At 50.0% G+C, this 26,307-nt stretch overlaps 2 protein-coding genes across 4 annotated transcripts in view; one reads left to right on the top strand and one right to left on the bottom strand.

Moving 5' to 3' along the window:
• Window positions 1–814: 814 nt before the first annotated feature.
• On the bottom strand, window positions 815–5,258 carry TDGF1 (teratocarcinoma-derived growth factor 1). Its single transcript, XM_019826095.3, has 6 exons — window positions 4,733–5,258; window positions 3,909–3,967; window positions 3,690–3,827; window positions 2,944–3,058; window positions 2,735–2,844; window positions 815–1,614 (listed from the first exon to the last, which is right to left on the bottom strand). Exons 1-6 carry the CDS (start codon window positions 4,804–4,806, stop codon window positions 1,499–1,501), a joined length of 612 nt encoding a protein of 203 aa, XP_019681654.2. The 5' UTR covers window positions 4,807–5,258; the 3' UTR covers window positions 815–1,498.
• A 5,199-nt stretch (window positions 5,259–10,457) lies between these two features.
• The window catches only part of LRRC2 (leucine rich repeat containing 2), a 44,938-nt gene continuing 29,088 nt past the window's right edge, over window positions 10,458–26,307 (top strand). Inside the window, exon 1 of one of the 3 annotated variants that reach the window (XM_045049274.1) lies at window positions 10,458–10,478. The gene's annotated coding sequence lies outside the window, so the exon portion shown is untranslated. Of the gene's footprint in view, window positions 10,479–19,626; window positions 19,780–20,246; window positions 21,117–26,307 lie in introns of those variants that run through there. The other 2 variants (XM_006928680.4, XM_003982145.6) reach the window with 2 other exon arrangements.

The following is a 26,307-nucleotide window of genomic DNA, read 5'->3' as shown; positions in this document are numbered from 1 at the left end:
TGTGGCTCAAATCGAGGTGGCACGCGATACCCAAGTTTGGAAAACAGGTTACAGGTTATTTGCATGCAAATGGGAAGGCTTTCTCAATATTCTGAAGTTGCCTTTTTTTTTTTTTTAAATTTCCATTTCTGGGCAAAAACGCTCTAGTAAACAAACAGGCACAAAGCGAAGAATTGTGACATTTGTTGAGAATTTCTGTACTAGTGCTCTGCTTTAGCTTACTTAATTTTAACACTGGTGTAGGGACTAGCCCAGGTGCACAGACTGGGACACTGGGTCCCATAGCCAGTGCGGGGCTAGAATACCCTTCCACACTGGGCAGCCCACCCCCATGCTGAGGTCTCTGGGGTGCCCCTCACTGCTTCCTGCTGACCCCACATCATCTTCTAGCCATTGGATACTGCAAAAAAAAAAAAAATCCCACCCCTTTGGGATTTTGCATCTGCAAAGGCATTAAGGTGGAGAAGGAGTTGGGGACCAAGCGGTACCTGAATAGTGTAAGCAAATGTTGTCCTTCACAGCACAGCACAGACACCAAAGCCAGAGACAACACTGGGTCTGAGCCCTTGAGTGTGATGTAGTTAGTCTTGGCTCTCCCCACGAAAACAGACGGCGCACACCCTTGCTGTGGAAAACACAAAGGTGCGAGGGAAAAAACCCACCACCACAAAGAACCTGTCAGCACTGCCTAGAAATAAGCACACGTCACCTTCTGGTCCATAGATTTCCCATTTTTACTGGGCATACTCACACACACGATCTATTTTAAAAATGGATTTTACAACAGTCACAACAAAATAGTTTTACCACCTGGTTTACAAAGAAATACATGTATTGTGGACATTTTCTTTTTGCAACAGTTAGAATACTTGCAAGGTGTGGAGAAAACATAATTTCTTCTTCTTCTTTTAATGTTTATCTACTTTTGAGAGAGAGAGACAGAGCGCAAGCAGGGGAGGGGCAGAGAGAGAAGGAGACACAGAATCGGAAGCAGGCTCCAGGCTCTGAGCTGTCAGGACAGAGCCCGACGCGGGGCTTGAGCCCATGAATTGTGAGATCATGACCTGAGCCAAAGTCAGACGCTTAACCGACTGAACCACCCAGGCGCCCCTAAAGGTGAGATCTTGGTTGATTTTGGTCAACTCTACTCCTCAGTTTAGCCCCAGTTCCACATTAGGAGTAGCTTTTAATAATCTGAAGATAGAATTCAATTGTTTAAAGGAAACAGGAAGCCCTTGGTAAAGAAACATGTATCAAGAAACAGAACTTGGTCACAGTGTAGATATGGCTGACTTTTTTTTTTTTTACAAAAGTTTTTTGGAGAGGAGAAGGCAGAGGAAAGTAGTTGGGACTTTAAGAAAGTGTTACGGACTGTGATGAAAATCCATCCGCTGTTTCAAGGCAACTAACAAATGATCATCTTCCAGTTAGGACATTAGGGTGACGGCCTTTACAGGTTATGGGGTTTGCATGGAAATACCCCATATGCTGGTGCCTGTTAACGGTAACTTTGCATAGCAAGGCAGATGCCAGCTAGAGAGAAAGTGATGCCTGAAGACGGTGCTAATTCTGGAGTCCTGGAAACCAGGAAGTGCTCATCCATCACGTGGCCATCTGAAAGGTAAGGACACTTGGTCATTAAAGGAAATCCCTCCTGCAGTTGATCCTGCGCACATGGCATATCTACACCCGCCAAAAATCAGTTGGGACCCCACATTAGGCGAGTACAGGGCGCTCATGGGACCAAACAGTACCGATTACGTGGAATTCAGACTCCCCTGAAAAACCATCTTTCAACACAAGTTGACATGGGTCTCCCGTTAACTTGGTTTTCCCTGGACACATGCCCTCACACCTGGAAAAGTACCCCAGCCGGTGACAATGGCAGGGATGCAGCCGAACCTGGTGAGGCGCTGATGCTAAGGAGACAGCACGTTTTGGGTCCCAAGGTCCAGGAAGAAAATATGGTCTCCACCTATCCATGCTTACCTATCCTGGGCCTGACATCCAGGATGTAAATGGAAAAGCCACAATCCCCGCCTGGGTCGGGGGTCCCATCTTGTACTCAAGTGAAGCATTTGCCTTCATTTCATTTCTGGACTTGACCATTTGCAGTTTCTAACATCTACACGGTCAGAATACGGGAGGCCTCTGAACTTGGGTGCACCTAGAAATCTGGCTCAGGTCAGGGTGAGGAGAGAACCCTCTCGACTCTTGTTCTCCCCTGGGTCCCTGCCCTTCTTGTTATTGTTTTCCTCAAATCAATACAACGTGACAAGGTTGAGGGGGCCTTGGAGATCCATGAGCTTCTCAAGGAGTGAGAGGGAGGTCAAGCATCCGGTGGAATTCAAGGGCGTGAGGTGGAGTTGGGTGGGCACTGAATTGTCTCCTTGGGGCTTGCCTGGATCTCCCTGCCCAAATGGAGAGCATCTCTTGGTGTTTAAGAGGCCAAGCGTTTGCTTGTTTACTTTTCGCAGAAGTCCACATACGATAAAATGTCAAACAGGCTTGAAATAACTGTCTCCACCTCGAAGGCGACACTTCTGAGGCAGTGAATATAAAATAAATAGAAAGGACGCGCACGTGCCCACCCCATCTGGGGTCCTCGGTGCTTTCACAAGCACAATCTGGCTGCCAGGGTCTGGCAAGCCATGAGCTAAGAGGAGAGACCCCGTTAACCCAGTGGCCACAGGCACCTAACTTGAAAGCGAGAAAGAGGGGACTATCCGCTTACCACACCCGGGTAGAAATGTCTGAGGAAAGCAGTGAAGCCGGCCGTGCCAGCACTTACAAATGGAACATCGCCTGGGCAGCCAGGCGCCATGGGGTACAGACTCACAGTTCCTGAAAAGGAACAGACAAGGTGACGCATATGGGTTTTCACCCTCACCTCTTTCCCCCGCCACCCACCCCCCCCAGCCCCTGCCTTAATGGCTTGCTTACTCTTTGCGCGAATCGTGCTCACAGTTCCGGCCATAGAAGGAGGGGGGGCAGGCACAGAAGGACCCCAGCATGCAGGTTCCCCCGTTCAGACAGCAAGTTCTGTTCAGCTCCTTACCTGAAATGGAAGAAGAGGCAGCTGAGAGGGTGGGGGAACGGAAAAGCTGAGGTCCTGGAAAAGCAAAGGTTAATACAGTGCTGAAGGCTTGGTCGTCCCAGTGCTTGGCGAGGTCTAAATATCGTGGACCTTACAAAATAGGGCTCCGCTGTTTTCTTTTTTTTTAATTTATTTTTCAGAGAGACAGAGCACAAGTGGGGGAGGGGCAGAGAGAGAGGGAGGCACAGAATCGGAAGCAGGCTCCAGGCGCCGAGCTGTCAGCCCAGAGCCCGACGCGGGGCTCGAACCCACAAACCGTGAGATCATGACCTGAGCTGAAGTCAGAGACTTAACCGACTGAGCCACCCGGGCGCCCCAGGACTCTGTTTTTTTGATGTTGCTTTGCTATCGCGCCTCTGCTTTTTTTCATGCTCAGGCCGGGGGTGGTTCCCAGAGAAGCAGGGGGGAAACCGCGTCCCAGGGAGGTGAAATGCACACTGTTGGTCTGGCCTCCTGAGCCAAGTTCAGTCCAACCATCCACCTGGCTCCAGCATCAGGTGGCCACTCAGGAGAAAGTGCATCAGAAAGACAGGAAGCAGGGGGGACCAGGATGGGGAGAGCGCGCTGTAGATCTAAGGCAGGTAGGTCTTACTGTCCTGGATTCCTAGGGACGGCACCAACTGCAAGGATCGATGGCGAATTGCAGGCTCCTCCAGGGACCCAAGGCCGTTATCTCTCCAGGCGGGGTCTCCCTGAGGGGGACGTGCAAGTTCACGGGGGTGGCCCAACCCTGAAGGACAAAATTAGCTCGGTGGGGTCAGTATTTCAGGCCACGTGAGAATTGCTACCGATCAAAATAAAAGTCCCTCACCGGCTGCGGCGGCGAATTCCGGTTCAAACGCTTTGGAAATGGCCAAGATCAAAATCACACTGGGAGGAGGAAATCAAACATCCGTTAGCAAAACAAAGCAAATCAAGCTCTTCGAGTTAACACCTGGGCTTTCTCAACGCGAGGACAAGACCACAGACCACTAGGGAGAAAATGTAGAACTCCACCTTTGTTTTCCTTTCCTTTCTTTTTAAATGGCTAATTCATCAAACAGCAGAAAGAATGATGAGAATAAAAGCCGCCTAAAAGCCAGTTCCTTCCAATATGTATTATGCCTTCATAGGCTCTGTCCTCATATACACATAATTTTAAGTAGGCGAAAATCTCTTGGCTTCGATTTCACAAATGACGCCATAACATTCTGTGCAATTGATGAATCACATCTCGCAAACGATTTCACTTAAACCAGTCACTTAGAAGACTTTAAGGTTAGGACAATCCCTTCCCCACCCCCATCGCTCTTCAGGGTTTTGCAAGTATCGAATCTGTCTGTGCCTTTCAACTTTTTGGAAGCAGAGTTTTCATTTGGTTGTGACACTGAACTTTTCTTACACAAGAGAGGAAAGCCCTAGTCATTTGATAGATGGCGCCATTACCCCCATTGGAAAAGTTCAAAGCCAACAGGCAACGCTGGATGGAACTCTTCAGTGTCAAGTTCCAGGTCTCTCGGGAAAAACAGCATCACCGCTGGCAGCCCTTGTAAGGTTCGCGCAGGATGAAGTCAAATGACAGAGAGGCGCAGACCATTATCTCCGAAGCTGGCAAGCTCTAGCGGTCAAAAGTTCACATTCAAGATGGGTTCATACCTGCAAGAGAGGCGCTCCATGCTTCTGCGGTCCATAGCTCCTAACACGCTAGGGGGGGGGGACGATGTCAGCATGGCTTTAATTCACAGCCGTTGCTAGAACACCTAAAGGAAAACATGGATTTCCTGAAGCGAAAATGGGAATCTAGAAAGAAGGGTATCCCAGATGAGAATTACACTTTGCCCAGAAGTTCTTAGGAGAAGCAGGAACCAGGATGTCCGGGGAGACTGGGGGCTCATCGCTGAGCTCGGTCCTGAGGAATGCTTTGACCTAAGCCGGGGATCAGCCTCGCCGGGGGCTCTCCTTCCTCAACAACCACGCAGGCGCCAGGGAGGGCCCTCAGGTGGGCTCGGAGGCGGAGACCCAAGCCCATTACCATGGAAACCTCCCGGGGGCTGAGGTAGGAGGCGGTGAAGCCCTGGGACAAAGAGAGAAAAGGTGGGGTCTTATAAAGCTGGTTAACTAGCCCTTAGGTCTCTATAATTAGTTGCCATTTAAAAACAACAGATTTACTCTTAAAAAACAAACAAACAAAAACAAATCAATTATTCTGTCCAGTAGGTGATTCCAGATTGGAGGAGCGGTGGAAAGGGACTGCTTTAATCAGGAAACCCTCAACACCTCGGATGGGTCTCTCAAGGAGCTTGACATTTAATTGTCAGGTTTTACCTGAAACTTGCTTTCATCTTTGTTTTCCCCCCAAAAAGGTGTGTTGAGCCCAGTGCTTGGCCTTGGGTGTACTTAGGCGGCCCGGTTGGGCGTGTCTCCGCCAGCGGGAGGAGAAAGGCGGGGAAACTCTCAAAGGGGAAGTTCAGGGTCGCCAGGGGTCCCTGGGGGCTCCCGACCTCCTGCGGGGAAGCGTAAATTCCAGGCGGCTCAAACTGGGGGTGGAGTCGCCTCCGGGCTCCCCAAGACACTGCAATTAACCCCCTACCCCAATTCCGCATCCTGTGTTACCCCACCAGCCGTAATTTGGTGGTTCCTCAGAGCTCCAGACCCTGCGGCCGGAGAGGCGCGTCCCAGAGCCGGAGTCCCCACCTAACATCTCTGTGCCCCGGATGATGTCGTTCGTTACTAAATACATACAAAGTCATGGGTAGTTTCCAACTACCCTTTAATTCTCATTTCCAAAGGAAAAGCCTGCCGTTTGCCTAACGTTGCGAGCACACAGGTGGGAGGCTTTTCTGTGCTTTTCTGTTTTCACCCTTCTCTGTCCACTGAGTTCACACTTCGGCAGGCGTGGGCAGCATCGGGGCCATCTCAGCATCGGTGTCCCCTGTGCGCGCAGGCCATGGCACAGGTGCTGAGAGGCGCCCTTGTTTGCTTCCACACCTGCATCTTGGGGGAATTAAATTTGACATATATATATTTTTTTTTACAGGGTGGGAGGGCCCCACCGGAGCAATGGTTGGGTGCAGCCCAGTCACCTGAGGGGCTATTCAATTCTCTCTAAGCTTCAGCTCGACGTGTGGCCTTTTGACTTGTTAAATGCTTCGGGTGACACGCTGAGTTTCCCTGAGGACGGGGGTCTCAGCTTGAAGCTCTGGGAGCTGGATGTGGGGGGAGGGCAGCGATGAGGAGAATGCTAATCACCCAACCCCAGGAACTGTCGGGAAGGAAAGAAAGTACAGACAGGCACACCTCTTGTTTTCACGCTTCGCTTCAGGGCGCTTTGCAGACACTACCTTTTTTTTTTTTTTTTTTTAAACAAATTGAAGGTTTTCGGCGACCCTGATTTGGCCAGTGGTTCCCCCCGCCCCCCATCCGTCTTTCTCCCTCTCCTCGGGCCTCCCTGTTCCCTGAGACACAATATTGACTTCAGGCCAGTGGATAACCCTACCGTGGCCTCTGAGTGTTCAAGGGAAGGGATTTGAAGAGTCCCGTGTCTTTCCCTTCAAATCAAAAGCTGAGCGAAGAAGGCGCGTCCAAAGCCGACATAGGCTGAGAGCTAAGCCTCCTTTGCCCAACAGTTAGCCAAGCTGTGACTGCGACGGGGAAAAGGGAAAGTTCTTGAAGGAAAATGAAAGGTGCCCCTCCAGGGGACACACGGATGATACGAAAGCTGATGGGGAGAAGGCTTTTCCAGCCAGGAAATGCCTGGCCCTGGAATTGCCTGCTTAAAGGGTGGGCACTTCAAATCATCTCCCAGGAAGGTTGCACCAGTCTCCTCTCCCCCGCCCACCTAGGCTCCCTTCCCCTTTGTCCTCGCCAGCCGGCTGCAGGAAGCACCTTAATTTGTACCAATTCTGTGTCCGAAAATAGTATCTCGTGGTTTGCATTCACATCGTCTCCGGGTTTTATTGGATGTTGTGTTTCTTTCTCTACGAGCTGCCAGGTAGCTCTTAGAACTAACTGGAACTGACTTCTTTCTTGCCATTTGCTCCGGGAAGCCCTCTCCGGAGGACAGTCCTCCCTTCCCCGGCTTCCGGTTAGGCCGGAGCCCCGACCCGGCGCCCGCTGCTGGGGTTGACCTCGTCTTAGCCACGCTGTATTGTGAGCTGCCTATTTTCAGATCTTTCACCAACCCGTCCCCCAGTGCCTTGTTCCCCAGACGAGGAGGTCCAGAGACCTGGTCAGCCCAGCATCGCAGCTTCCCCGGCCTCTTGTGCGGCGTGACCTTGGGCTGCCTTCCCTCCGGCTAATTTCATTCCGCCTGCCCCATCCCCGGGGGACAGAAATACGTCTCAGCCGTCGCTTCGGGAGGGGGTGGGGTGGGGCGAGGGCAAGGTCTTTGAGAGGCACCACGGGAGGACAACTTGCTTGCCTCATCTCCAGCCGGGAAGTCCAACAAAGCCTGCCCCTCCCCCCAGACAGTGAAGGGAAGAAAAGGAAATCCTAAGTGCTCCCCGCTCTGCTGAATCCGGACAACTTATTCGGGACAGCTGACTGTATGTAAGACAAGATAATCTCGATGCGCTTACCGGAAGTCTGATTTAGGCTTTTAGCCATGTCTACGGTTTAGAATGCTTTCCCACCAAAACTGTTCTCCTGCCAATCAAATTCAACAAATATTGACTGACCGGCTACTGTGTGCTGAGCGCAGTGGGGGAGACAGAGAGCTCCGGCACCCTAATCACCGGCTCCTTCCGTCATAAGACAAGCCCAGAAATCTACGCCAAGTGCCATTTTAGTTTCCAAAAAAAAAAAAATGCTGATGGAGAGGGAACACCGACCGAGTCACGGCTCCAGCAGAGCGGTGGGGGTCACAAGACCTGGAGAATCTCATTTCAAAGCGCTTCTTAAGTGGATTTTGGGTTTGATTGCATCCGGGCATTCTTCACAGCTCTGAATGGTTTTGAAATGGATTAGAAGCAAGTGGAAGTTGAAGGCCGAAATGCAAATCCCAAGCCGAATCAGAAATGGATTAAAGTGAGCTTTCCCCTATGCAAATGACCCTGGGCGCTCTGAAGCGTGCCCAGCTCTGGAAACCGTCCGAGCCAGGCTGGACTTCTGACCTACGGTAATTGTGATCCATAATCGATGGAAGTTGTGTTAACCCAGTAAGTTTGTGAGAATTTCTTACACAGCGATATAGAAGGAATGCAAACACTTTCAGACTTTTTTTAAATTGAAGTTTATCATGCATTCATAAACATGTACAAAAAAACAAGGGCTATAGGTTAATAGATGATTCCAGAGTGCCACATAACTACTACCTAGGTCAAGAATAAGGCTATTGCTTGGGGCGCCTGGGTGGCTCAGTCGGATAAGCGCCCGACTTCGGCTCAGGTCATGATCTCACGGTTCATAGGTTCGAGCCCTGCGTTGGGCTCTGTGCTGACCGCTCAGAGCCTGGAGTTGGCTTCAGATTCTGTGTCTACCCTTCCCCCGCTCGCACTCTGTCTCTGTCTCTCTCAAAAATAAACATTAAGAAGTTTTTAAAAAAATAATAAGAATATTACTAGAACCCCAGAAATCCACTTCCCAGTTCCCGAAAGCCGACTACTTTTCTCATTCCTAATCCCAAAGATTGGTTTCTCCAGGGTTTGGAACTTTATGTGATCATAAGTGAGTATGTATGTCTGCTTCTCTCTGCTCAACATCATGCAGGTGAGATCCGTCCATGCTGCGTGTAGAACTTCGCTCATATTCATCCCTGTATAATATCCATTGCACTGAATCTGCACAAAGACTCAACACCGCTTATGGAAAAGATCATTCTTACATTTCCGCTCTACAATGCCATTTTCTTTTTTACATTTTTATTTATTTTGAGAGAGAAAGAGCGTGAGCCGGAGAGGGGTGGAGAGAGAGGGAGACAGAATCCGAAGCAGGCTCCAGGCTCTGAGCTGTTACAGCACAGAGCCGGTTGTGGGGCTCGAACCCATGGACCGTGAGATCATGACCTGAGCTGAAGTTGGACGCTTAACCGACTAAGCCACCCAGAGGCCCCTCTACAATGTTGTTTTCATCAGGAATCATTTGTTCACATGTTGTGAGATTTCTGTTTGTTTGTTTGCTTGTTTTTTAATGTCTTATTCTGTTGCCTTATTCTGTTTGGTTAGTCTCTGTCTCTTCTTGTAGAATACACACACACACGCACACACACACACACACACACAATATATTATTCACCAATAACATGATTCTACATGTAGACAACCCAAAATAATCTAGAGATGAACTGTGGGGCTTGATAAGTGTTCTGAGCATAATTGAGTTGTCCCAAAATGTATATGTCGAAGTCCTAACCCGTACTAACTCAGAAATGAGTGTTGGAAACAGGGCCTTTGGTGAGGCGGTTAAGGTAAAGTGATCTCACATGAATGGGCCCTAACCCAGTATGACGGGTGTCCTTGTAAGAAGAGGAGATTAGGGCAGAGGCGTGTGCACACACAGAGGGAGGATCCCGAGAGCACCCGGGGAGAAGATGCCCATCTGCAAGCCAAGAAGAGAAGCCTCAGAAGAAACCAGACCTGCCGACGCCTTGATCTTGGACCTCTAGCCTCCAGCACTGTGAGAAAAGACCTATCTGATGTTTAAGGCCCTCAGTCTGTGGTATTTGCTATGGCAGTCTTAGCAAACTTACATAAGTAGATTTCACAACGGTATCGGATACAAGGTCAACAATGAGAAGTCTGCCACCTGGAACAGGGCCACCCCTCAACCATGCTGGCAACTTGACCTTGGACTTCCAGCTTCCAGAGCTGTGAGAAATGGATTTCTGCTGTGTATACGCCACCCCGTCTACAGTGCTTTATTACAGCAGCCTGAACAGACGGAGACAGTATGTGAACAGACACACTGACGATAAATCTGACAGCGTTAAGGCCACAAGGGGACTTAATCGGAAAGACAGCACAGGACACCAAGCAGACTAGCTGGTCCGGAACTGGATCCTTCAGGCTAGAACAAGGCTATGGTGAATTCAAGATTTTATTAATAGGGGGAAAAAAGGGCATTTTTCCCATCTCGGTTTCTGAATATGTATTTACCTTTTTCCTTATCCACTCATGAAAATCACCAGATCTCAAGTCCATTGTCTTATCCAGTCTCTAGATAAGCCATTCAGGTGTTCCTGAGCGGATCCCACCCCCACCCCCCACCTCCCCCCGGCTCTATACAGGCTCAGGTGTAGTTGGATCAAGATTGGCCATTGACGTGGACCTTGTTTATGAAGGAGTATTTGCAGATGTTCTTTTCGTCCATGTTCTAGGTCACGCTGTGCCAGACTGATGCCAACACCCAAGGCCATGCTTCTTGGAGTTTCTCAACAAATATGTTTAATGCCGGTGAAAGGAGGAAGGTGAGTGCATACATTTAACCTGCTTTGAAGAGGTTACTAAACCCCAGCTTCGTCATCCTGCATTATCCTCATAAAATTGGCATATGAACACCTGCCCCACAGAGATGCCCAACTACAGTCTTCTTATATTTTTAAGCTGTCTTTTATCTTATCTTTATCAGATAAAACACCTACTATCAGGCCGCCTGGGTGGCTCAGCCGGTTAAGGGTTACGCATCTGACTTGATTTAGGTTCAGGTCATGATGTCATAGTCGTGGGATTGAGCCCCATGCCGGGCTCTGCAGTGACAGTGCAGAGCCTGCTTGGGATTCTGTCTCTTCCTTTCTCTCTGGCCCTCCCCTGTTCGTGCTCTCTCTCTCTCTCTCTCTCTCTGCCTCCCCTCAAAATAAATAAATAAACATTAAGAAAAAAGATAAACACCTACTAGAGTTGCGGCATATGTAGGCACTTGACATATGTCACTGCCTTTCTATCTCTCTCTCCCTCCTGAGGCAGGTGGACCGATGGTCCCACATTCATTCACTCTTCACTCCTACCGTGTGCCAGGTAACGAGTGAGGCGTGATGCCTTTCAGGATTCAAACAAACGATGGTTTCCATCCTCAGGCCGTCACAGTCAAGAGGAAATGGACATGTAATTAAGCACGTTTCATCAACGTTAGGGAGTCCGTGTTAATGATGCTGCGGTGGCAGGAAGAAGTGAGGGGCCACTTTTCTAGGGGGCGGAGGAGTCGGACAGGGGAACAGGCACTTGCAGAGCGAAGGCGCAGAAGCATGACGGCCTGGCTGAAGGAGAAAGCTGGAAGGGCAGGCGGAGCTGGAGAAGTGTGATGGGGGCCGGTGACGGTGACGTTAGTGGCAGGGGGAGGCCAGCAGGGGGAGGGTCCCAGAGACCGGGTACCCCATGAATTCTGCCTTTCGATGTAGCACTATGAAGAATCAAGCAGGAGAGTGACCTGAGCTGGTCTGCGTGTTTAGGGGGCGTCTCTTTGGCGTCAGGGGGACCTAAGGCTGGTAACAAGTTCTTGCAGGTGACTGTTGCAATAGAGCAGCCGGGAAACGCAGAGGCCTCGAGTGATGCTCAGCTGTGCGCCTGGAGAAGTGGCAGATATGGATGAGGGCGAGAAGGTGGAGTCTGCAGGGTCTGCCGGGATTCGATGGGGTCGGGGAGGGAGTGGTCATGCATTTTAAGCGCATAGGAAAAAGAGATTCAGGGCACCTGAGTGGCTCAGTCAGTTAAGCGTCCGACTCTTGATTTCAGCTCAGGTCATGATCTCATGGTTTGTGAGTTCGAGCCTCGCATCGGGCTCCATGCTCACAATGCAGAGCCTGCTTGGGCTTCTCTCTCTCTCTCTCTCTCTCTCTCTCTGCCCCTCCCCCGCTCTCTTTCCCAAATATAAATAAATAACCTTAAGAAAAAAAGAAAAAAGAGATTCGTGTATAAAATAAGCACAAACAGTCTTCTGGACACCATACAGTATGTCAGAAAGGTCACTGGCGTTGTGCATCACAGGCCTGAGACCGGGGTCCGTGTCCACCTGAGAACAGGGAATCCTTGGGCCTCGGAGCTTGGTCAGCGAAATGAACGGAGTAGTGCTTCGCTGCCAGTGTCTCGTGGCCAGCATGTGACCAGAGAACAGAAAACGCTGAATGTCATTTCTGCCACGTTAAGGACAGCAGTACATTTTATTTCCTGTTTTGTTTTGGTATTTTCCAAGGTTAGATATGTTATAAAGCACCTAGAACTGTGCCTGGCCTATAGTAGGCACCCAAAACTCAATTATTTGTGTGTGCCTGGCCTATAGTAGGCACCCAAAGAGTGTGAGCAATTATTTGTGTGTGTTTTGTCACTTTGTCTTGACTTTGTGTGTTTCCTCTTTTTTTTTTTTTAAACATTTATTTATTTTTGAGACAGAGAGAGACAGAGCATGAACGGGGAAGGGTCAGAGAGGAAGGGAGACACAGAATCTGAAACAGGCTCAAGGCTCTGAGCTGTCAGCACAGAGCCTGACGCGGGGCTCAAACTCACAGACCGCGAGATCATGACCTGAGCTGAAGTCGGCCGCTTAACCGACTGAGCCACCCAGACGCCCCTGACGTTCTTGATAATTACAGATTGGCTGAGTGGGAACCATCAAAGCATCCCTGAGTTTCTAGAGAGCCGATGCATTGGCAAAGTTCTCCTCCAGGGGGCGCTGGTCAGCAACACTGACTGCCGGTGGACCACAGGGCTGTTTGTTCTCGTCCGACGTACAGATGACAGATGACGCGACTCCCTGCGGTGGACCTGGCACAGATCTGAGTTCTGGCCTCTTGCCGTTGAATAATTGTATTTGTGAAGAGGTTTGGCCTCCTCCCAGAGGAACACTAACCCCGTGAAAGTCTTCGAGAGGGTGCCACTTTCCGATCCCGGGTTCTCAGCGCTCTCTGTGGCCCATGCTGGTGGTGAGGGGAGCGGCCGTCAGGATGGCCCGCTGGGGTCACCCGGGTCTAGGCTCTGTTCTTTGGGGCGTGCAGCCCAATAGAAATGCCACGCCAGCCTCACGTGGGATTTTCACTTTTCTGGCTAGCCACCTCGGCAAAGTGCAGAGAATCGGGTAAAATTAACTTTCATGGGGAGCCTGGGTGGCTCAGTCGGTTGAGCATCCGACTCTTGATTTCAGCTCAGGCCATGCCCTCATGTTTCGTGAGATCCAGTCCCGCTGTCAGCGCAGAGCCGGCTTGGGACTCTCTCTCTCCCTCTCTTTCTGCCCCTCCCTCCCTCGCTCGTTCTCTCTGTCTCTCAAAATAAATAAATACACATTAAAAAAATTATCTTCCGTAATATATTTTAATTTAGCCCAATTGATCCCAGAGAGTAGCATTTGATTACGTAGTTAGTATGATACTATAAGACGAGGGCCAGGGAAGCCTTCCTCAGCCCGGGGCGCCGTGCTTGAGGCTTCTAGGGCCGGGGCAGGTGAATTGGGCCCTCACCGCGCACCCCTACGTCAGTGGGAAGCATTTTGCAATGGTCGCCGAAGTAGAATGAAACAGTTGATAGCATTTGGGGGTTTTCATCCTTCTATCATTGTGTCACGAAACGGGAATGACAGGCTTGTGACACCAGAGGTTTCCTTGGAAGAAGGCTTCGCGGTACGTGTGACTCAGTGTCCCCACAGAATGGAGGTGAGGAATGGAGTTGGTCCCTGGGGGTGCCTGGGTGTGCTTGCGTGTGGGACCCCCTCACACACGAGGCAGAGATGTAGGCCTCCCCTGGAGACGCTGAAGCTGTGGTCTGTGGATGTCGTGAGAGGCTCCCAGGCCCCTGGGGGCTGAACTGCACGAACAAGCGTCTGGCGGCTCCGTTGGTTGAGCGTCTGACATCGGCTCAGGTCATAATCTCTTGGTTCATGGGTTCAAGCCCCGGGTCAGGCTCTGTGCTGACAGCTCAGAGCCTGGAGCCTGCTTCGGATTCTGTGTGCGTCTCTCTCTCTCTCTGCCCCTCCCCCACTCACTCTCTCTCTCTCAAAAATAAATAAACATTAAAAAAAAGAAAACTTAGGGTGCCTGGGTGGCTCAGTCGGTTAAACGTCCGACTTTGCTCAGGTCATGATCTCATGGTCCGTGAGTTCGAGCCCCACGTGGGGCTCTGTACTGACATCTCAGAGCCTGGAGCCTGTTTTCAGATTCTGTGTCTCCCTCTCTCTCTGCCCCTCCCCCGCTCATGCTCTGTCTCTGTCTCAAAAATAAATAAAAGACATTTAAAAAAACCAAAACAAAGACCATGCGAGAGTCAGGGACTCAGGGGGACACGGGCGGGTGAAGACCACAGGCCACAGTCTTACGTGCTGCCCCCGGGAAGCTCAGAAGCTGGAAATGCTTTCTGGACACAGCCGAGAGATGCGGCCATCTGCACACGGTGAGTGCAAAACGATAATAACAATTCCTTGTATTAACAGAAGTGCATTTTGTGCTTTAAAATACTTCCTGATTCATATCGCTACCTGTGAATGAGAGGCTCTGTGGAACATGCTGGAATATGGACCACTGGACCTCACCCCAGACTTACTGAGTCAGAACCTCCCAGCGGGAAGGGGTCCACCCAGGCCAAGCCCCCAAGGAGCCAGTCCCAGGTACCACTGCACCAGACTGTGCTAATTCCACGTCCTTAGGGCCACTTGTGGTGTGGTCCTCCCAGACCAGGAGCTTTGGCATCGCCTGCGGCTTATTAGAGAGACGGACTCTCGGCCCCTCTCTGGCCTCCTGCGTCAGACTCTGCGTTTCGGTAAGATCCTAGGTGGTTTGGGTGGAGGGTTGCCAGATAAAATACAGGACACCCAGTCATATTTAAATTTCAGATAAACCACAAATAATTTTTAAGTATGACTCATGCAACATTAGAAACATACTCATATTAAAAAATGACTTGTGGTTTGTCCAAAATTCAAACGTAACTTGAAAGTATTTTTATTTGCTAAATTCCTGAGTCCTAGTTGGGTGCACATTATAGACTAAGGAGCCTGGGCTAAGCAGTGGCTTGCTTCTCTAACCCTGGCATCATAAAGGAAGCCATTGTATTTGAATGTGTTTGGGGGTGGGGGCAATATTTCCCCCTTTAAATATGATCGAGCTTTTGAATATGTAGCCCTCTTATAAATTGAAAAAGTATTTAAGCCGTGTTTGAACTGCAGCTACCTTTTTCAATTTATATTCTTTGGTTCAGAATATCATAAACAAAACAAAAAACCAAATGAAACCATGACTAAATAGGTAACTTACATTATGTATCAAAGGAGAAAGATACCGGACAAATTCTAAGTAATGAGAAGCACATCCAACACGTGATTGGTATGATTTTTTTTTTTTAATTTTTTTCAACGCTTATTTAGTTTTGGGACAGAGAGAGACAGAGCATGAACGGGGGAGGAGCAGAGAGAGAGGGAGACACAGAATCGGAAACAGGCTCCAGGCTCTGAGCCGTCAGCCCAGAGCCCGACGCGGGGCTCGAACTCACGGACCGTGAGATCGTGACCTGGCTGAAGTCGGACGCTTAACCGACTGCGCCACCCAGGCGCCCCCGTGATTGGTATGATTTAATATTGTCGCAAGGATTTGGGGCACCTGGGTGGCTCAGTTGGTTAAGCGTCTGACTTTGGCTCGGGTCATGATCTCGTGGTTTGCGGGTTCCAGCCCTGAACTGGGTTCTCTGCTGTCAGCCCAGAGCCCACTTTAGATCCTCTGTCTCCCTCTCTCTCTGGCCCTCCCTTGTTCACCTGCTCTCTCTCTCAAAAATAAACAAAACATTAAAAAAGTATATTGTTGCAAAGATTTATCTGATTCTCATCAACTTGGTATACAATTTAAAAGGATAATTTATTGGGGCACCTGGGTGGCTCAGTTAAGCGTCTGACTTTGGCTCAGGTCATGATCTCAGAGTTCTTAGGTTTGAGCCCCGAGACGGACTCTGCTGACAGCTCAGAGCCTGGAACCTGCTTGGGATTCTGTGTCTCCCTCTCTCTCTGCCCCTCCCCTGCACTCCTCTCTCTCTCTCTCTCTCTCTTTCTCAAAAATAACCAATAAAAACATTTTTAATGATAATTTATTAAGATTTTTTTTTGCCTAGTAAAATAAAAAAAACTTAAAATATTTTAATTCCAATATAGGTAACATGTGGTGTTATATTAGTTTCAGATGTGCAATATAGTGATTCAACAATTCTCTACACCATTACTCAGTGCTCATCGTAAGTGTACTCTTTTTTTCTTAAATTTTTAAATGTTTATTTATTTTGAGAGAGAGAGAGAGCACAAATGGGGTAGGGGCAGAGAGGGAGGGAGACACAGAATCGGAAGCAGGCTCCAGGCTCCGAGCTGTCAGCACAGAGCCCGACGCGGGGCTCAGACTCACAAACCACGAGATCATGACCTGAACCAAAGTCCGACGCTCAACCGACTGAGCCACCCAGGCGTCCCATAAGTGTCCTCATAATCCCTATCACCTATTTCACCCATCCCCTCCATGTGCCTCCCCTCTGGTTAACCATCAGTGTGTTCTCTATCGTTAAGAGTCTATTTCTTTTTTAAAAAAATTTTATTTATTATTGCTTCTCGGCCTTTTGGCTAAGATCACGTGTAAAAATTTTATTTATTTATTTATTTATTTATTTATTTATTTATATTTTAATTTACATCCAAGTTAGTTAGCATATAGTGCAATAATGATTTCAGGAGTAGATTCCAGTGACAAGAGTCTGTTTCTTGGTTTCTCTCTCTCTCTCTCTTTTCCTTTTGCTCATTTGTTTTGTTTCTTAAATTCCACATATGAATGAAATGATAATGCTATTTGTCTTTCTCTGGTTGACTGGCTTCTCTTTGCGTGATACTCTCTAGCTCTTTCCATGTCATTGCAAATGGCAAGATTTCATTCTTTTTTATGGCTAAATAATACTCCATTATATATATATATATATATATATATATATATATATATATATATATATATATCACTGCTTCTTTGTCTATTCATCTCTCCAGGGATACTTGGGCTGCTTCCATAATTTGGCTATTGTAAATAATGCTGCTGTGAACATAGCGGGTGCATGTATCCCTTTGAATTCGTGTTTTTGTATTTTTTGGGTAAATACCCAGTAGTGTGATTACTGGACCGTAGGGTAGTTCTACTGTTAATGCTTTGAGGAACCTCCACACTGTTCTCCAGAGTGGCTGCACCAGTTTGCATTCCCACCAACAGCGCATGAGGGTTCCCTTTTCTTTGCATCCTCACCAACATTCGTTGTTTTTTTGTGTTTTAGATTTTAGCCGTTAAGACAGGTGTGAGGTGGTATCTCACTGTGGCTTTGGTTTGTATTTCCCTGATGATCAGTGATGTTGAGCATCTTTTCATGTGTCTGTTGGCCATCTGGTTGTCTTCTTTGGAAAATGTCTGTTCGTGTCTTCTGCCCGTTTTTAATTGGATTATTTGGTTTTTGGGGGTGTTGAGTTGTATCAGTTCTTTATATCTTTTGAGTACTGACCCATTATTGGATATGTCATTTGCAAATATTTTCTCCCATTTCCTAGGTTGCCTTTTAGTTTTTTGATCATTTCCTTCATGGTGTAGAAGCTTTTATTCTGATGAGGTGCCGATAGTTTATTTTTGCTTTTTTTTTTTTTTTTTATTTTTTTTTTCAACGTTTTTATTTATTTTTGGGACAGAGAGAGACAGAGCATGAACGGGGGAGGGGCAGAGAGAGAGGGAGACACAGAATCGGAAACAGGCTCCAGGCTCCGAGCCGTCAGCCCAGAGCCTGACGCGGGGCTCGAACTCACGGACCGCGAGATCGTGACCTGGCTGAAGTCGGACGCTCAACCGACTGCGCCACCCAGGCGCCCCTATTTTTGTTTTTGTTGCCCTTGCCTCCCTTGTTTCCCTTCCCTTCCTTCTCAGAAAAATGTTGCCAGGGCTGATGTCAGAGAAATTACTGCCTGTGCTGTCCTCTAGGATTTTTATGGTTTCAGGTCTCGCATGTAGGTCTTGAACCCATTTTGAGTTTATTTTTGTATACGGTGTAGCAAGTGGTCCAGGTTCATTCTCCTGCATGTCGCTGTCCAGTTTGCCAGCCCCACTTGTTGAAGACACTGTGTTTTTCCCGTTGCATATTCTTTCCTGCTTTGTCGAAGATTAATTGCCCATATAACTGGGGGCTTGTTTCTGGTCTTTCTATTCTGTTCCATTGATCTAGGTGTCTGCTTTTGTGTCAGCGCCATACTGTTTCGATGACCATAGCTTTGTACGATAACTTGAAGTCTGGAATTGTGATGCCTCCAGCTTTGGTTTGCATTGTCAAGATTGCTTTGGCTACTTGGGGTCTTTTGTGTTTCCGTACACATTTTAAGATTGTTTGCTCTCATTCTGTGAAAAATGCTGTTGGTATTTGGATAGGGATTGCATTAATAAAATGATCATTACAAATTGTTTAATGTTTATTTGTTTTTGAGAGAGAGACAGGGTGTGAGCAGGGGAGGGGCAGAGAGAGAGGGAGACACAGAATCCGAAGCAGGCTCCAGGCTCTGAGCTGTCAGCACAGAGCCTGATGAGGGGCTCAAACTCACGAACTGTGAGATCATGACCTGAGCTGAAGTCGGACCCTTAACCGACTAAGCCACCCAGGCACCCCAATAAAATGATAATTTAACTATAAATGCCAACAAATAGAAGATGTTGCACACAGAAAATAGTCCTTTCAAAACCCAACTATTTTGTAATTAGAGTTATCTTGTCTATAGTAGGCAAAAGGTGTTTTTCTGTTTCGGATGAAAGTGTATGAGGAGTCTGTGGCCATGAAGTGGGGGTTATATGGACCTCTTGGAACAGGCAGGGGTAGGGGCTGGGCGGGGGGATGTGGGGGTGGGGGATGCAGTGAGGTGAGAGCAATTCCTGATGAACTGATCCTCAAATTGTCACAGTGTTGGTTCTTAGCAAAGCATCTTTGTCCAATTAGTAAGATCACCAAAGAGAACCCAAATTCACATATGTTTTAGGAAATTTATTTATTTATTTATTTAAGTTTATTTATTTATTTTGAGAGAGAGAGAGAAAGAGTGCACGAGCAGGGGAGGGGCAGAGAGAGAGGGAGAGAGAGAGAGAGAGAGAGAGAGAATCCCAAGCAGGCTCCACACCATCAACGTGGAGCCCAAGACGGGGCTTGAACTCACGAATCGTACGATCATGACCTGAGCCGAAACCAAGACTCGGCGCTTAACCGACTGAGCCACTGAGGCACCCCTGTTTTAGGAAATTTAAAAGAAAAAAAAAGGGGAAATCCAGATCTCTGATGTCTGTGGCTTCAAACACGGAAAACAGTTTTACCTTCCCTGGGTCCTATCCCTTTCTGATCCCCCGTTTTGTTCGGTTCTTAGCTTGGAGTGCTAAGAGCAAGGGGCCCCTTCCCTGTTTCTCTGGCCTGTTTTGCTCGATGCACTCCAGGATGGCTAGCGTACAAAAGGCCGTGCGGTCTGTACGGGAGGCGCGGTAATCCTGGGTTACAGGGCTCGAATTGGCCGGCTCGTCGTTTGCTCTGGGCCAAGCCCTCCCCTCTGAACTGTGTTTTGTCTCATGCCGGGCTGAGTCACATAGAATAGATAGATAGTTTATCAGCACATGTCCTACAGATCATATTCTCGACTGACAAATATAGCCCGTTAGCGCACAGGCCGGAGGCTCCAGTGTGTGTGGCTGCTGTGGGTGTCAACAATACTCCACAGCCCGGATTCTACCTGGCAGGCAGAGGGCAGGGGCCGGGACTGCGGCGCTCTCACGGGTAGGTGGCCGTCGTGGGCGTGGGGACGTGGGGGGAAATGGGAACGAGGGGGCTTGTGCACCTGCTGGTGGGAGGCTGGGGGGCAGTGCCTCCTTGTTTATATCTTTCCCACTGTGCCGTGCATGGCAGGACCCTGGCAAACATCCCCAGTGGAATATGGTGGGGGGGGGGGTGGATTAGCAATTTATCTGCATTTTAGGGCAAGAAATGGAACTGAATGGAGAAGGAGAGACCGTGGCAGAGGTGGGTGGTGCCCAGAAAGGCTGCCGCTGTGGCGGGGGGTCCCCAAGATTCCTACTCCTGGTTTGTGAGTCTTTCCCAGGAAACTGCCCTGGTGCCCGCGGCTGAGCTCAAAATGTTCCGGTCCAAAGTGCTGTCTAGGGGGAGATAAATCAACTTTGTTTGTGTCTTCGGTGCCCTGAAAGGGATGATTGACACCTGGGGGGGGGGGACACTTTCCTTCTGGGGATTGTCTCCCTGCTCTCCAGAGAGAGAGGGCGAGGGTGGGAAAGGGATCGGAGACCCAGAGGAAAACCATCTGGCTTTGTGAGCGGCTCAGCTGTGCTGGTGGCTCTTCTCCACCAAATCCTCTCCGGAAACTCAGGGGCTGGGGCCGTCTCCCAGAAAACCTCCGCTGACCATGCCCCGGGCACAAGAATCCAAGGGTGCTCACGGACCCCTGGTTTGTGTCTTACGTTTTATAAGTGATGATGTCCGTCTTCAACTCTTCTCTTTTTTTCCTTTAAATCACTGACGTTTTTGGAGCTTTACTGGGTGCCAAATACTCTCTTACGCACTTGACCGAAATGATCACGCGCGCTCCAGTCGTGAGCTGGGTGCCCCTGTCAACCCATGTTCAGAGAAGTACACCGGGGCGCAGAGGGGTTAGGTGACTGTCTCAGGGGCGCGCAGCCATAAATGGAGGAGGCGGGACTCCAGCCCCAGCAGGCTGACTCCTCTTAATCCCATGCCCGGTGGCCTCTGCCTCCCTGCTTGGATTTTCTGGTTTAACAAGTTACCAGGAAAGCAATGGGTGCTCCCAGGGAAACTCTGACCCTGTGACGTAAGATGTCATTTAATTCAGAATTTGGCTGAACTCTCCTTGACGGTACTGACCTCACTTGAGCACTTAGCCCTTCATAACCCTACTGTTTCTAGCCGAAAACTCACTCTGGGTGCCAGCTCTGGGGTCCAGGCAGTAGTCTTGCGTGAGGCTAGAATGGGATTTGTGCAACGCTGAAGCCCCTTGTTGGCCACGTTACTGCCTCTTCCGTGCGTTGGGGTCGCCAAGAATTCCCACTGGCTGTGGCTGTTCCTTGAGCTCCGGTGAGGCCGAGGTGGGTGTCTTTTTCCCGAGGTAGATACGCTGGGAAGAATGCTGTGGAGGGTCTGGAGCTGGTCTGCCCAAGGGAAAGAGGGGGCACGGGGGTTCTGAAGAGTAGGTCGGGGTGAGGGGCCGGGCCCCTCTCCCCATGGCTGTTCAGGTGACCTCCTGACCTCAGCTCTGTCCCTGTCTCCCCACCTCCCCGCACTTGCCGCTGTCCCTCCCCCAGCCTGGCACCCGGAATGGCTGGGCACCTGCACTGTGGGCTTTGCGGGGTCTCTTCCCCCGGGGCCTCTGCACCTTAGATTCTCAGAGATGTGAGCCCTCTACCCAACCCCCTGCCCCCTCTCTGTCCAGACTGCTGTTTGACAAGAAGGGAGAGGACTAGGTGACCAGAAAGTACCCCCCTCCCGCCTGGAACGCTGACATACGTCTTCTGAGTGCGGACTCGTGCTCTAGTGCTAGGGGATGTGTTTTTTCCAGTCATGCCCTCTGGCTCGGACGGTGGGTGGTTCTGCGAAGTGATTCTCATGTGCCTGGCTTGCAGAGGGAGCGTGGACAATTACTCAAGCAAACCTGCACGGATAGTCCCCTTCCCCTTCCTCAGGGTCCCGTGGCGCTTCCCCGAGCCCCACTCTCCACACACACTTGAGGGCCTCCCTCCTAACCCGCCTCCACAGCGTCTATCCAGCCGCCCTTGTCAAATCCCCACGCCAAATCCGTCTCTCTGAGCCTCTGTTCCCCTCTCCAGGGGGAGAGCTCTGATGCAGGGACATTCACCCTTCTGCATTTGATGAGTGCTCCCAAATGTCAGTTACTTGGGGTTCCCAGGAATCAAAGGACAGAAATGCACAGCAAGGGAGCTGGGCCAATACGCAGGGTTTCTGTGTTGAGGTCAAGGAGCCGGACCCTGGCTGCACCCCCCCCCCCTCCAGGGCTACCATCATTCACCCAGTGACCTCTCGGGGCACGCGCCTGACTTGGAGCCCACCTCTGGGGCCTCTCCGGGGGCTGCTCCCGTCAGCAAACCGGGGCCCTTCTCAGCGCGGTCTACGGACAAAGCGAAATTCAACCAACCAGCGGGCAATTCAACTTGCCTTGTGTGCTGTGAGGTAAACAAGCGACAGTCTGAGGGAGAAAGTAACAGGGGGCCCTGGCTTGGAGGAAGAGGACGCGAAGGCCACGCCAAGGAGAGAACACTGAGTTCAGCGTATGGGGTGCAGGGGAGCCCCGTGGACGAGGGAAGGGGTCCAGGCCGAGGCACTGAGGAAGAGAACAGTCGAGGGTGGACATGCCAGGGCCCTGTGAGGGGCTGGGATGTCCCCTTCATCCCGAAGGGAAGTCTCTGGAGCACTTGAGCCAGGTGGCCGCGTGATCTCACCCTCGTCGGAAAATGGCTCTCGCTGTTGGGTGACGAATGGATTGGACGTGGGCGGGTGGGAAGTCGGGGCGCCAGCTGTAAGGCCTTTGCACGACCGGGGCCAGCTGTGACACTAATCGGTGGTGAGAAATGCCTGCCCTCTAAGACTTGGGTGATAGATCGGATGCGTGAATGAACGTGTGTGTTTGCGTATGAGTTCATGCCCACATGGCGGGAGGGGTGAGGACACAGAAGGCGTAAAGGAATGACCTCCAGGTAACGGTGGAGTCAAGGTGAGGAATTAAGGCGGCTGGGGACGGATAGATTCCAAGTGAGTAACTCTGGAAAGGAGTTGTGGTTCTTCGAGAAATGTGGGAGACATCCAGGTGGATATGTCAAGGAAGCGGTGCGATCCAGGCCCTAGAGGTCGCTGTAGATTGAGACCGGTTCTTTTAAGTGGCTCTTCTTTCACTGTCTGCTGTATTCATTATTTATCGCCGCATAAGAAATCGCCCCGACACTTAACAGCTTAGTACAAAAAACATATTATCGCTCTCTCTGAGGGTCAGGAATGGCTTAGCTGAGCGGTCCTGGCTCAGGGTCTGTCGTGAAGTTGCACTTAAGATGTCTTCTGGGGCTGCTGCTATCTGATGGCTCAACTGGGGCTGGTGGACCTGCTTTTAGACAGCTTCTGCTCACATGGCTGCTGGCAGGGGGCCTCTACTCCTTCCCGTAGGAAGCTTCTCTATTCAGCCGCTTCAACATCCTCATGACATGGCGGCTGACTTCCCCCAGAGCACGTGACCCAAGAGATAGAGAGAGCAGTGCCTGGTGGGACTTAGTCTCAGAAGCTGCACGCCATCACTTTGACCACATTTTATTCATTAGAAATGAGTCACAATCCAACCCACGCTCGGGGGGCGGGGGAGGAATGAAATTCTACCCCCCTTTTTAGAGAGCAAGAGGGAGTGCAAGCAGGGGAGGGGCAGAGAGAGAGAGAAAGAATCCCAAGCAGGCTCCATGCTATCAGTGCAGAGCCCGATATGTGGCTTGAACTCACAAACCATGAGATCACGACCTGAGCTGAGATCAACAGTCAGATGGACTGAGCCACCCAGAGTCCTCAAGCCCTACCCTTTAAAATATTTTTTTCATGTTTATTTTTTATTTTTGAGAGAGAGACAGAGACAGAGACAGAACACAAGCAGGGGAGAGGCAGAGAGACAGGGAGACACAGAATCCGAAGCAGGCCCCAGGCTCCGAGCTGTCGGCCCAGGCCCCGACGCGGGGCTCAAACTCACAGACCTCGAGATCGTGACCTGAGCTGAAGTCAGACGCTCAACCGACTGAGCCACCCAGGCGCCCCAAGCTCCACCCTTCTAAAGGAAAGAATGTCAAGGAATTTGTGGGTACAATTGCAAGCCATCACATCCACAAAACAAAATACATTTTATTGTTCACCGAAGCCGGGAAGCACAAACAGGGCTGGCACACGTTTTTGTATGGCGTTTGGGCACTGCTGGAGGGGGCTGGTGCTGCGAGCCATGGAGACCGAGCTGGAGTCCCCCCCCTCCCCGCCCCCTGCCTCCCCCTATTCCCCTTCATTCTCAGTGCCTGTCTGCCTGGCCCGCTGTATCTCGCTGCTGCCCGAAGCCCACGCTGGTTGCCACCTACATGTTGGAGATTTCGCTGTAGTTGCAAATGCCAGGCACCAAGCATGGAATCTCTGCTCAGGGGCTGGTGACTTAGCAAGTCCACCTAGCCTCCAGCCAGCTACCCAACCTGAGCTGACACAGAGGAGAGAAGGACAGACCAGCATCTGGGCGTCACAGGGGCCGGGAGGGAAACTGAGCACAGCAGGTCCCCGTTCCCCGTCCTTCCGCGTGCTGGCCTGCCGGGGCCTTTCCCTCTTGGGCCAGTGGCTCTTGTCCTGAGTATGTCTCCAGCAGGTGGCAACTGATCACAAAACACGGAGGCAAGCTCAAGGCTGGGGCAACCCACGGCCAAGTCAGCCGGGAGGGGCAGGCCAGGAGCTTTCTCTTTTGTTATATAAGCGCCTACATAATATCTTCCATTTTGCCGGTTGGCCCATGAAGCCTACAGCATTTACTCTCTTGCCCTTTCCTGAAAAGGTTTGTTGACCCCTAGAGTAAAGCGAAAGATTTTTCCAGGAGGAATTTTCCTTTCCACTAGGAATCCAAACTTGGAGAGTCTGATTGTTGACGTTTTCGCTCAGGACCCGGGACACCAAGAGAGGTACACAAATGAGCCTGACGACACTCTGTCCCAGTGTCCTTTCTGCTGCCATGAGTGATGTCATGCTTATCCTCTGCTCTGTTCTAGTCCCATGTGGTTTCTTGTCGGGAAGATGCCCTGTGGCTGCGGACCACGTAGCCCAAATCTAGGGATCTGTGTTCCCTTATGATTCTGCTGTAACCGTGCAAAGCCAGATCTCCAGCAGGGAACTGGGATCAGGCGTCTTCTTGGATTCGTGAATCTTTGCTGTAAAACTCAGTGAGGGCTCGCGCTAAAGCCCTGCGTTTCTTACGGTGCCTCAGGACAGTCTACTCGGATGTGGAGTTTTCTCTAGGAGGCTATTGCTTTCTTTGAAACGAGGGTCTCTCAGACTGGATCCTGTAGAAGTGAATTTTTCTCTGTACTCCAGCTTTGGTAGAGTCTACCATGGTGCTATTTCTATAGTTCTGGAGAAAGTTAATGCTCAGGAAATTACATTTTATGTATTTGCAGGAAAGGTTGTGTTGACTAGAACTCATGCTACAAAGAAGAGATTAGCTTTGTCTCTCTTTCCTGAGACCGGCTCTCTTTCCTGAACCTGCTGAGTGACTGTCACCTGCATGGGTCCCTGACATCTGCCTGCTTTCTGCTTGCCCCAAAGTGGCTTTGTCCCTGGATGGGTCTCCTACCTGTCCTTCAATGACTCGTGGGCTTTGTTGTAAAACCGCTTCTCGGATCTGGCAACATCCGTAGAGCTACTCTCTGAAGGGTTAACTTTGAACCTGTCTGGTTGTTTAGGGAGGCCTCCGTGCTGCCCTGGCCCGCACAGGACACCAGGGGCTGGGCTGGACACGGCCTTCAGGCGTTGGTATTTCTTAGCTTCCCTGGATTTCACATTATGTGTAGACCCCTAGCGAATGTGGTCATCTCTTACTGTTCTTAGAGCGTCCACATTTTGTCACACACATTTGCAAACAGAACGTCTCACCGGCAAGACCTTGACTTAAAATCCCGGCACATTCAAAACCCTCTTAACTGAAGACTGGAACCCCCTTCACTGCTTTGCAAGACGCAGGGGAAATGGGGAACGTGGTTGGGTGGCAGACAGGATATACTCTTTCCCACCAAAACACTGACACTAACACTGATTTACAACCATTTAAAAATAGAACCCAAAGGATCAAGAAGAGACCATTCCTCTAAGACGCAAACTTGAATCATATTTCTCCAAATGAATGCATGGAAGCTAATGAGCAATGGTTTTTGGTTTTGTGTTTTAATGCATGGGCAATTAAGGTACAGATCTGGCTACTCCCCAAGGATTTGCTGGTCTAAGAAAATGACAGACACTCAGCAATAGAGGCCGAGTCACGGCTGGTTGATCTAGAGCACACACACTGTCCTTCAGCTTTAAGTACCCTTGACTGCCTGGGCTGTCCACGCTGCTCGGAAAGTTCCCTTTACTTTAGTTTTTGCTTTCCTTTTAATGTATTTTTTTAATGTTTTATTTTTAGTTTTGAGACAGAGATAGGGCATGAGCGGGGAAGGAGCGGAGAGAGAGGGAGGCACAGAATCCGAAGCAGGCTCCAGGCTCGGAGCTGTCAGCACA

This window comes from Felis catus, chromosome A2, assembly GCF_018350175.1.
Source record: "Felis catus isolate Fca126 chromosome A2, F.catus_Fca126_mat1.0, whole genome shotgun sequence".
Taxonomy (NCBI): Eukaryota; Metazoa; Chordata; class Mammalia; order Carnivora; family Felidae; genus Felis; species Felis catus.
The sequence above is the reverse complement of the archived record's forward strand: the minus strand, read 5'-3'. Positions and strand labels throughout refer to the sequence as shown.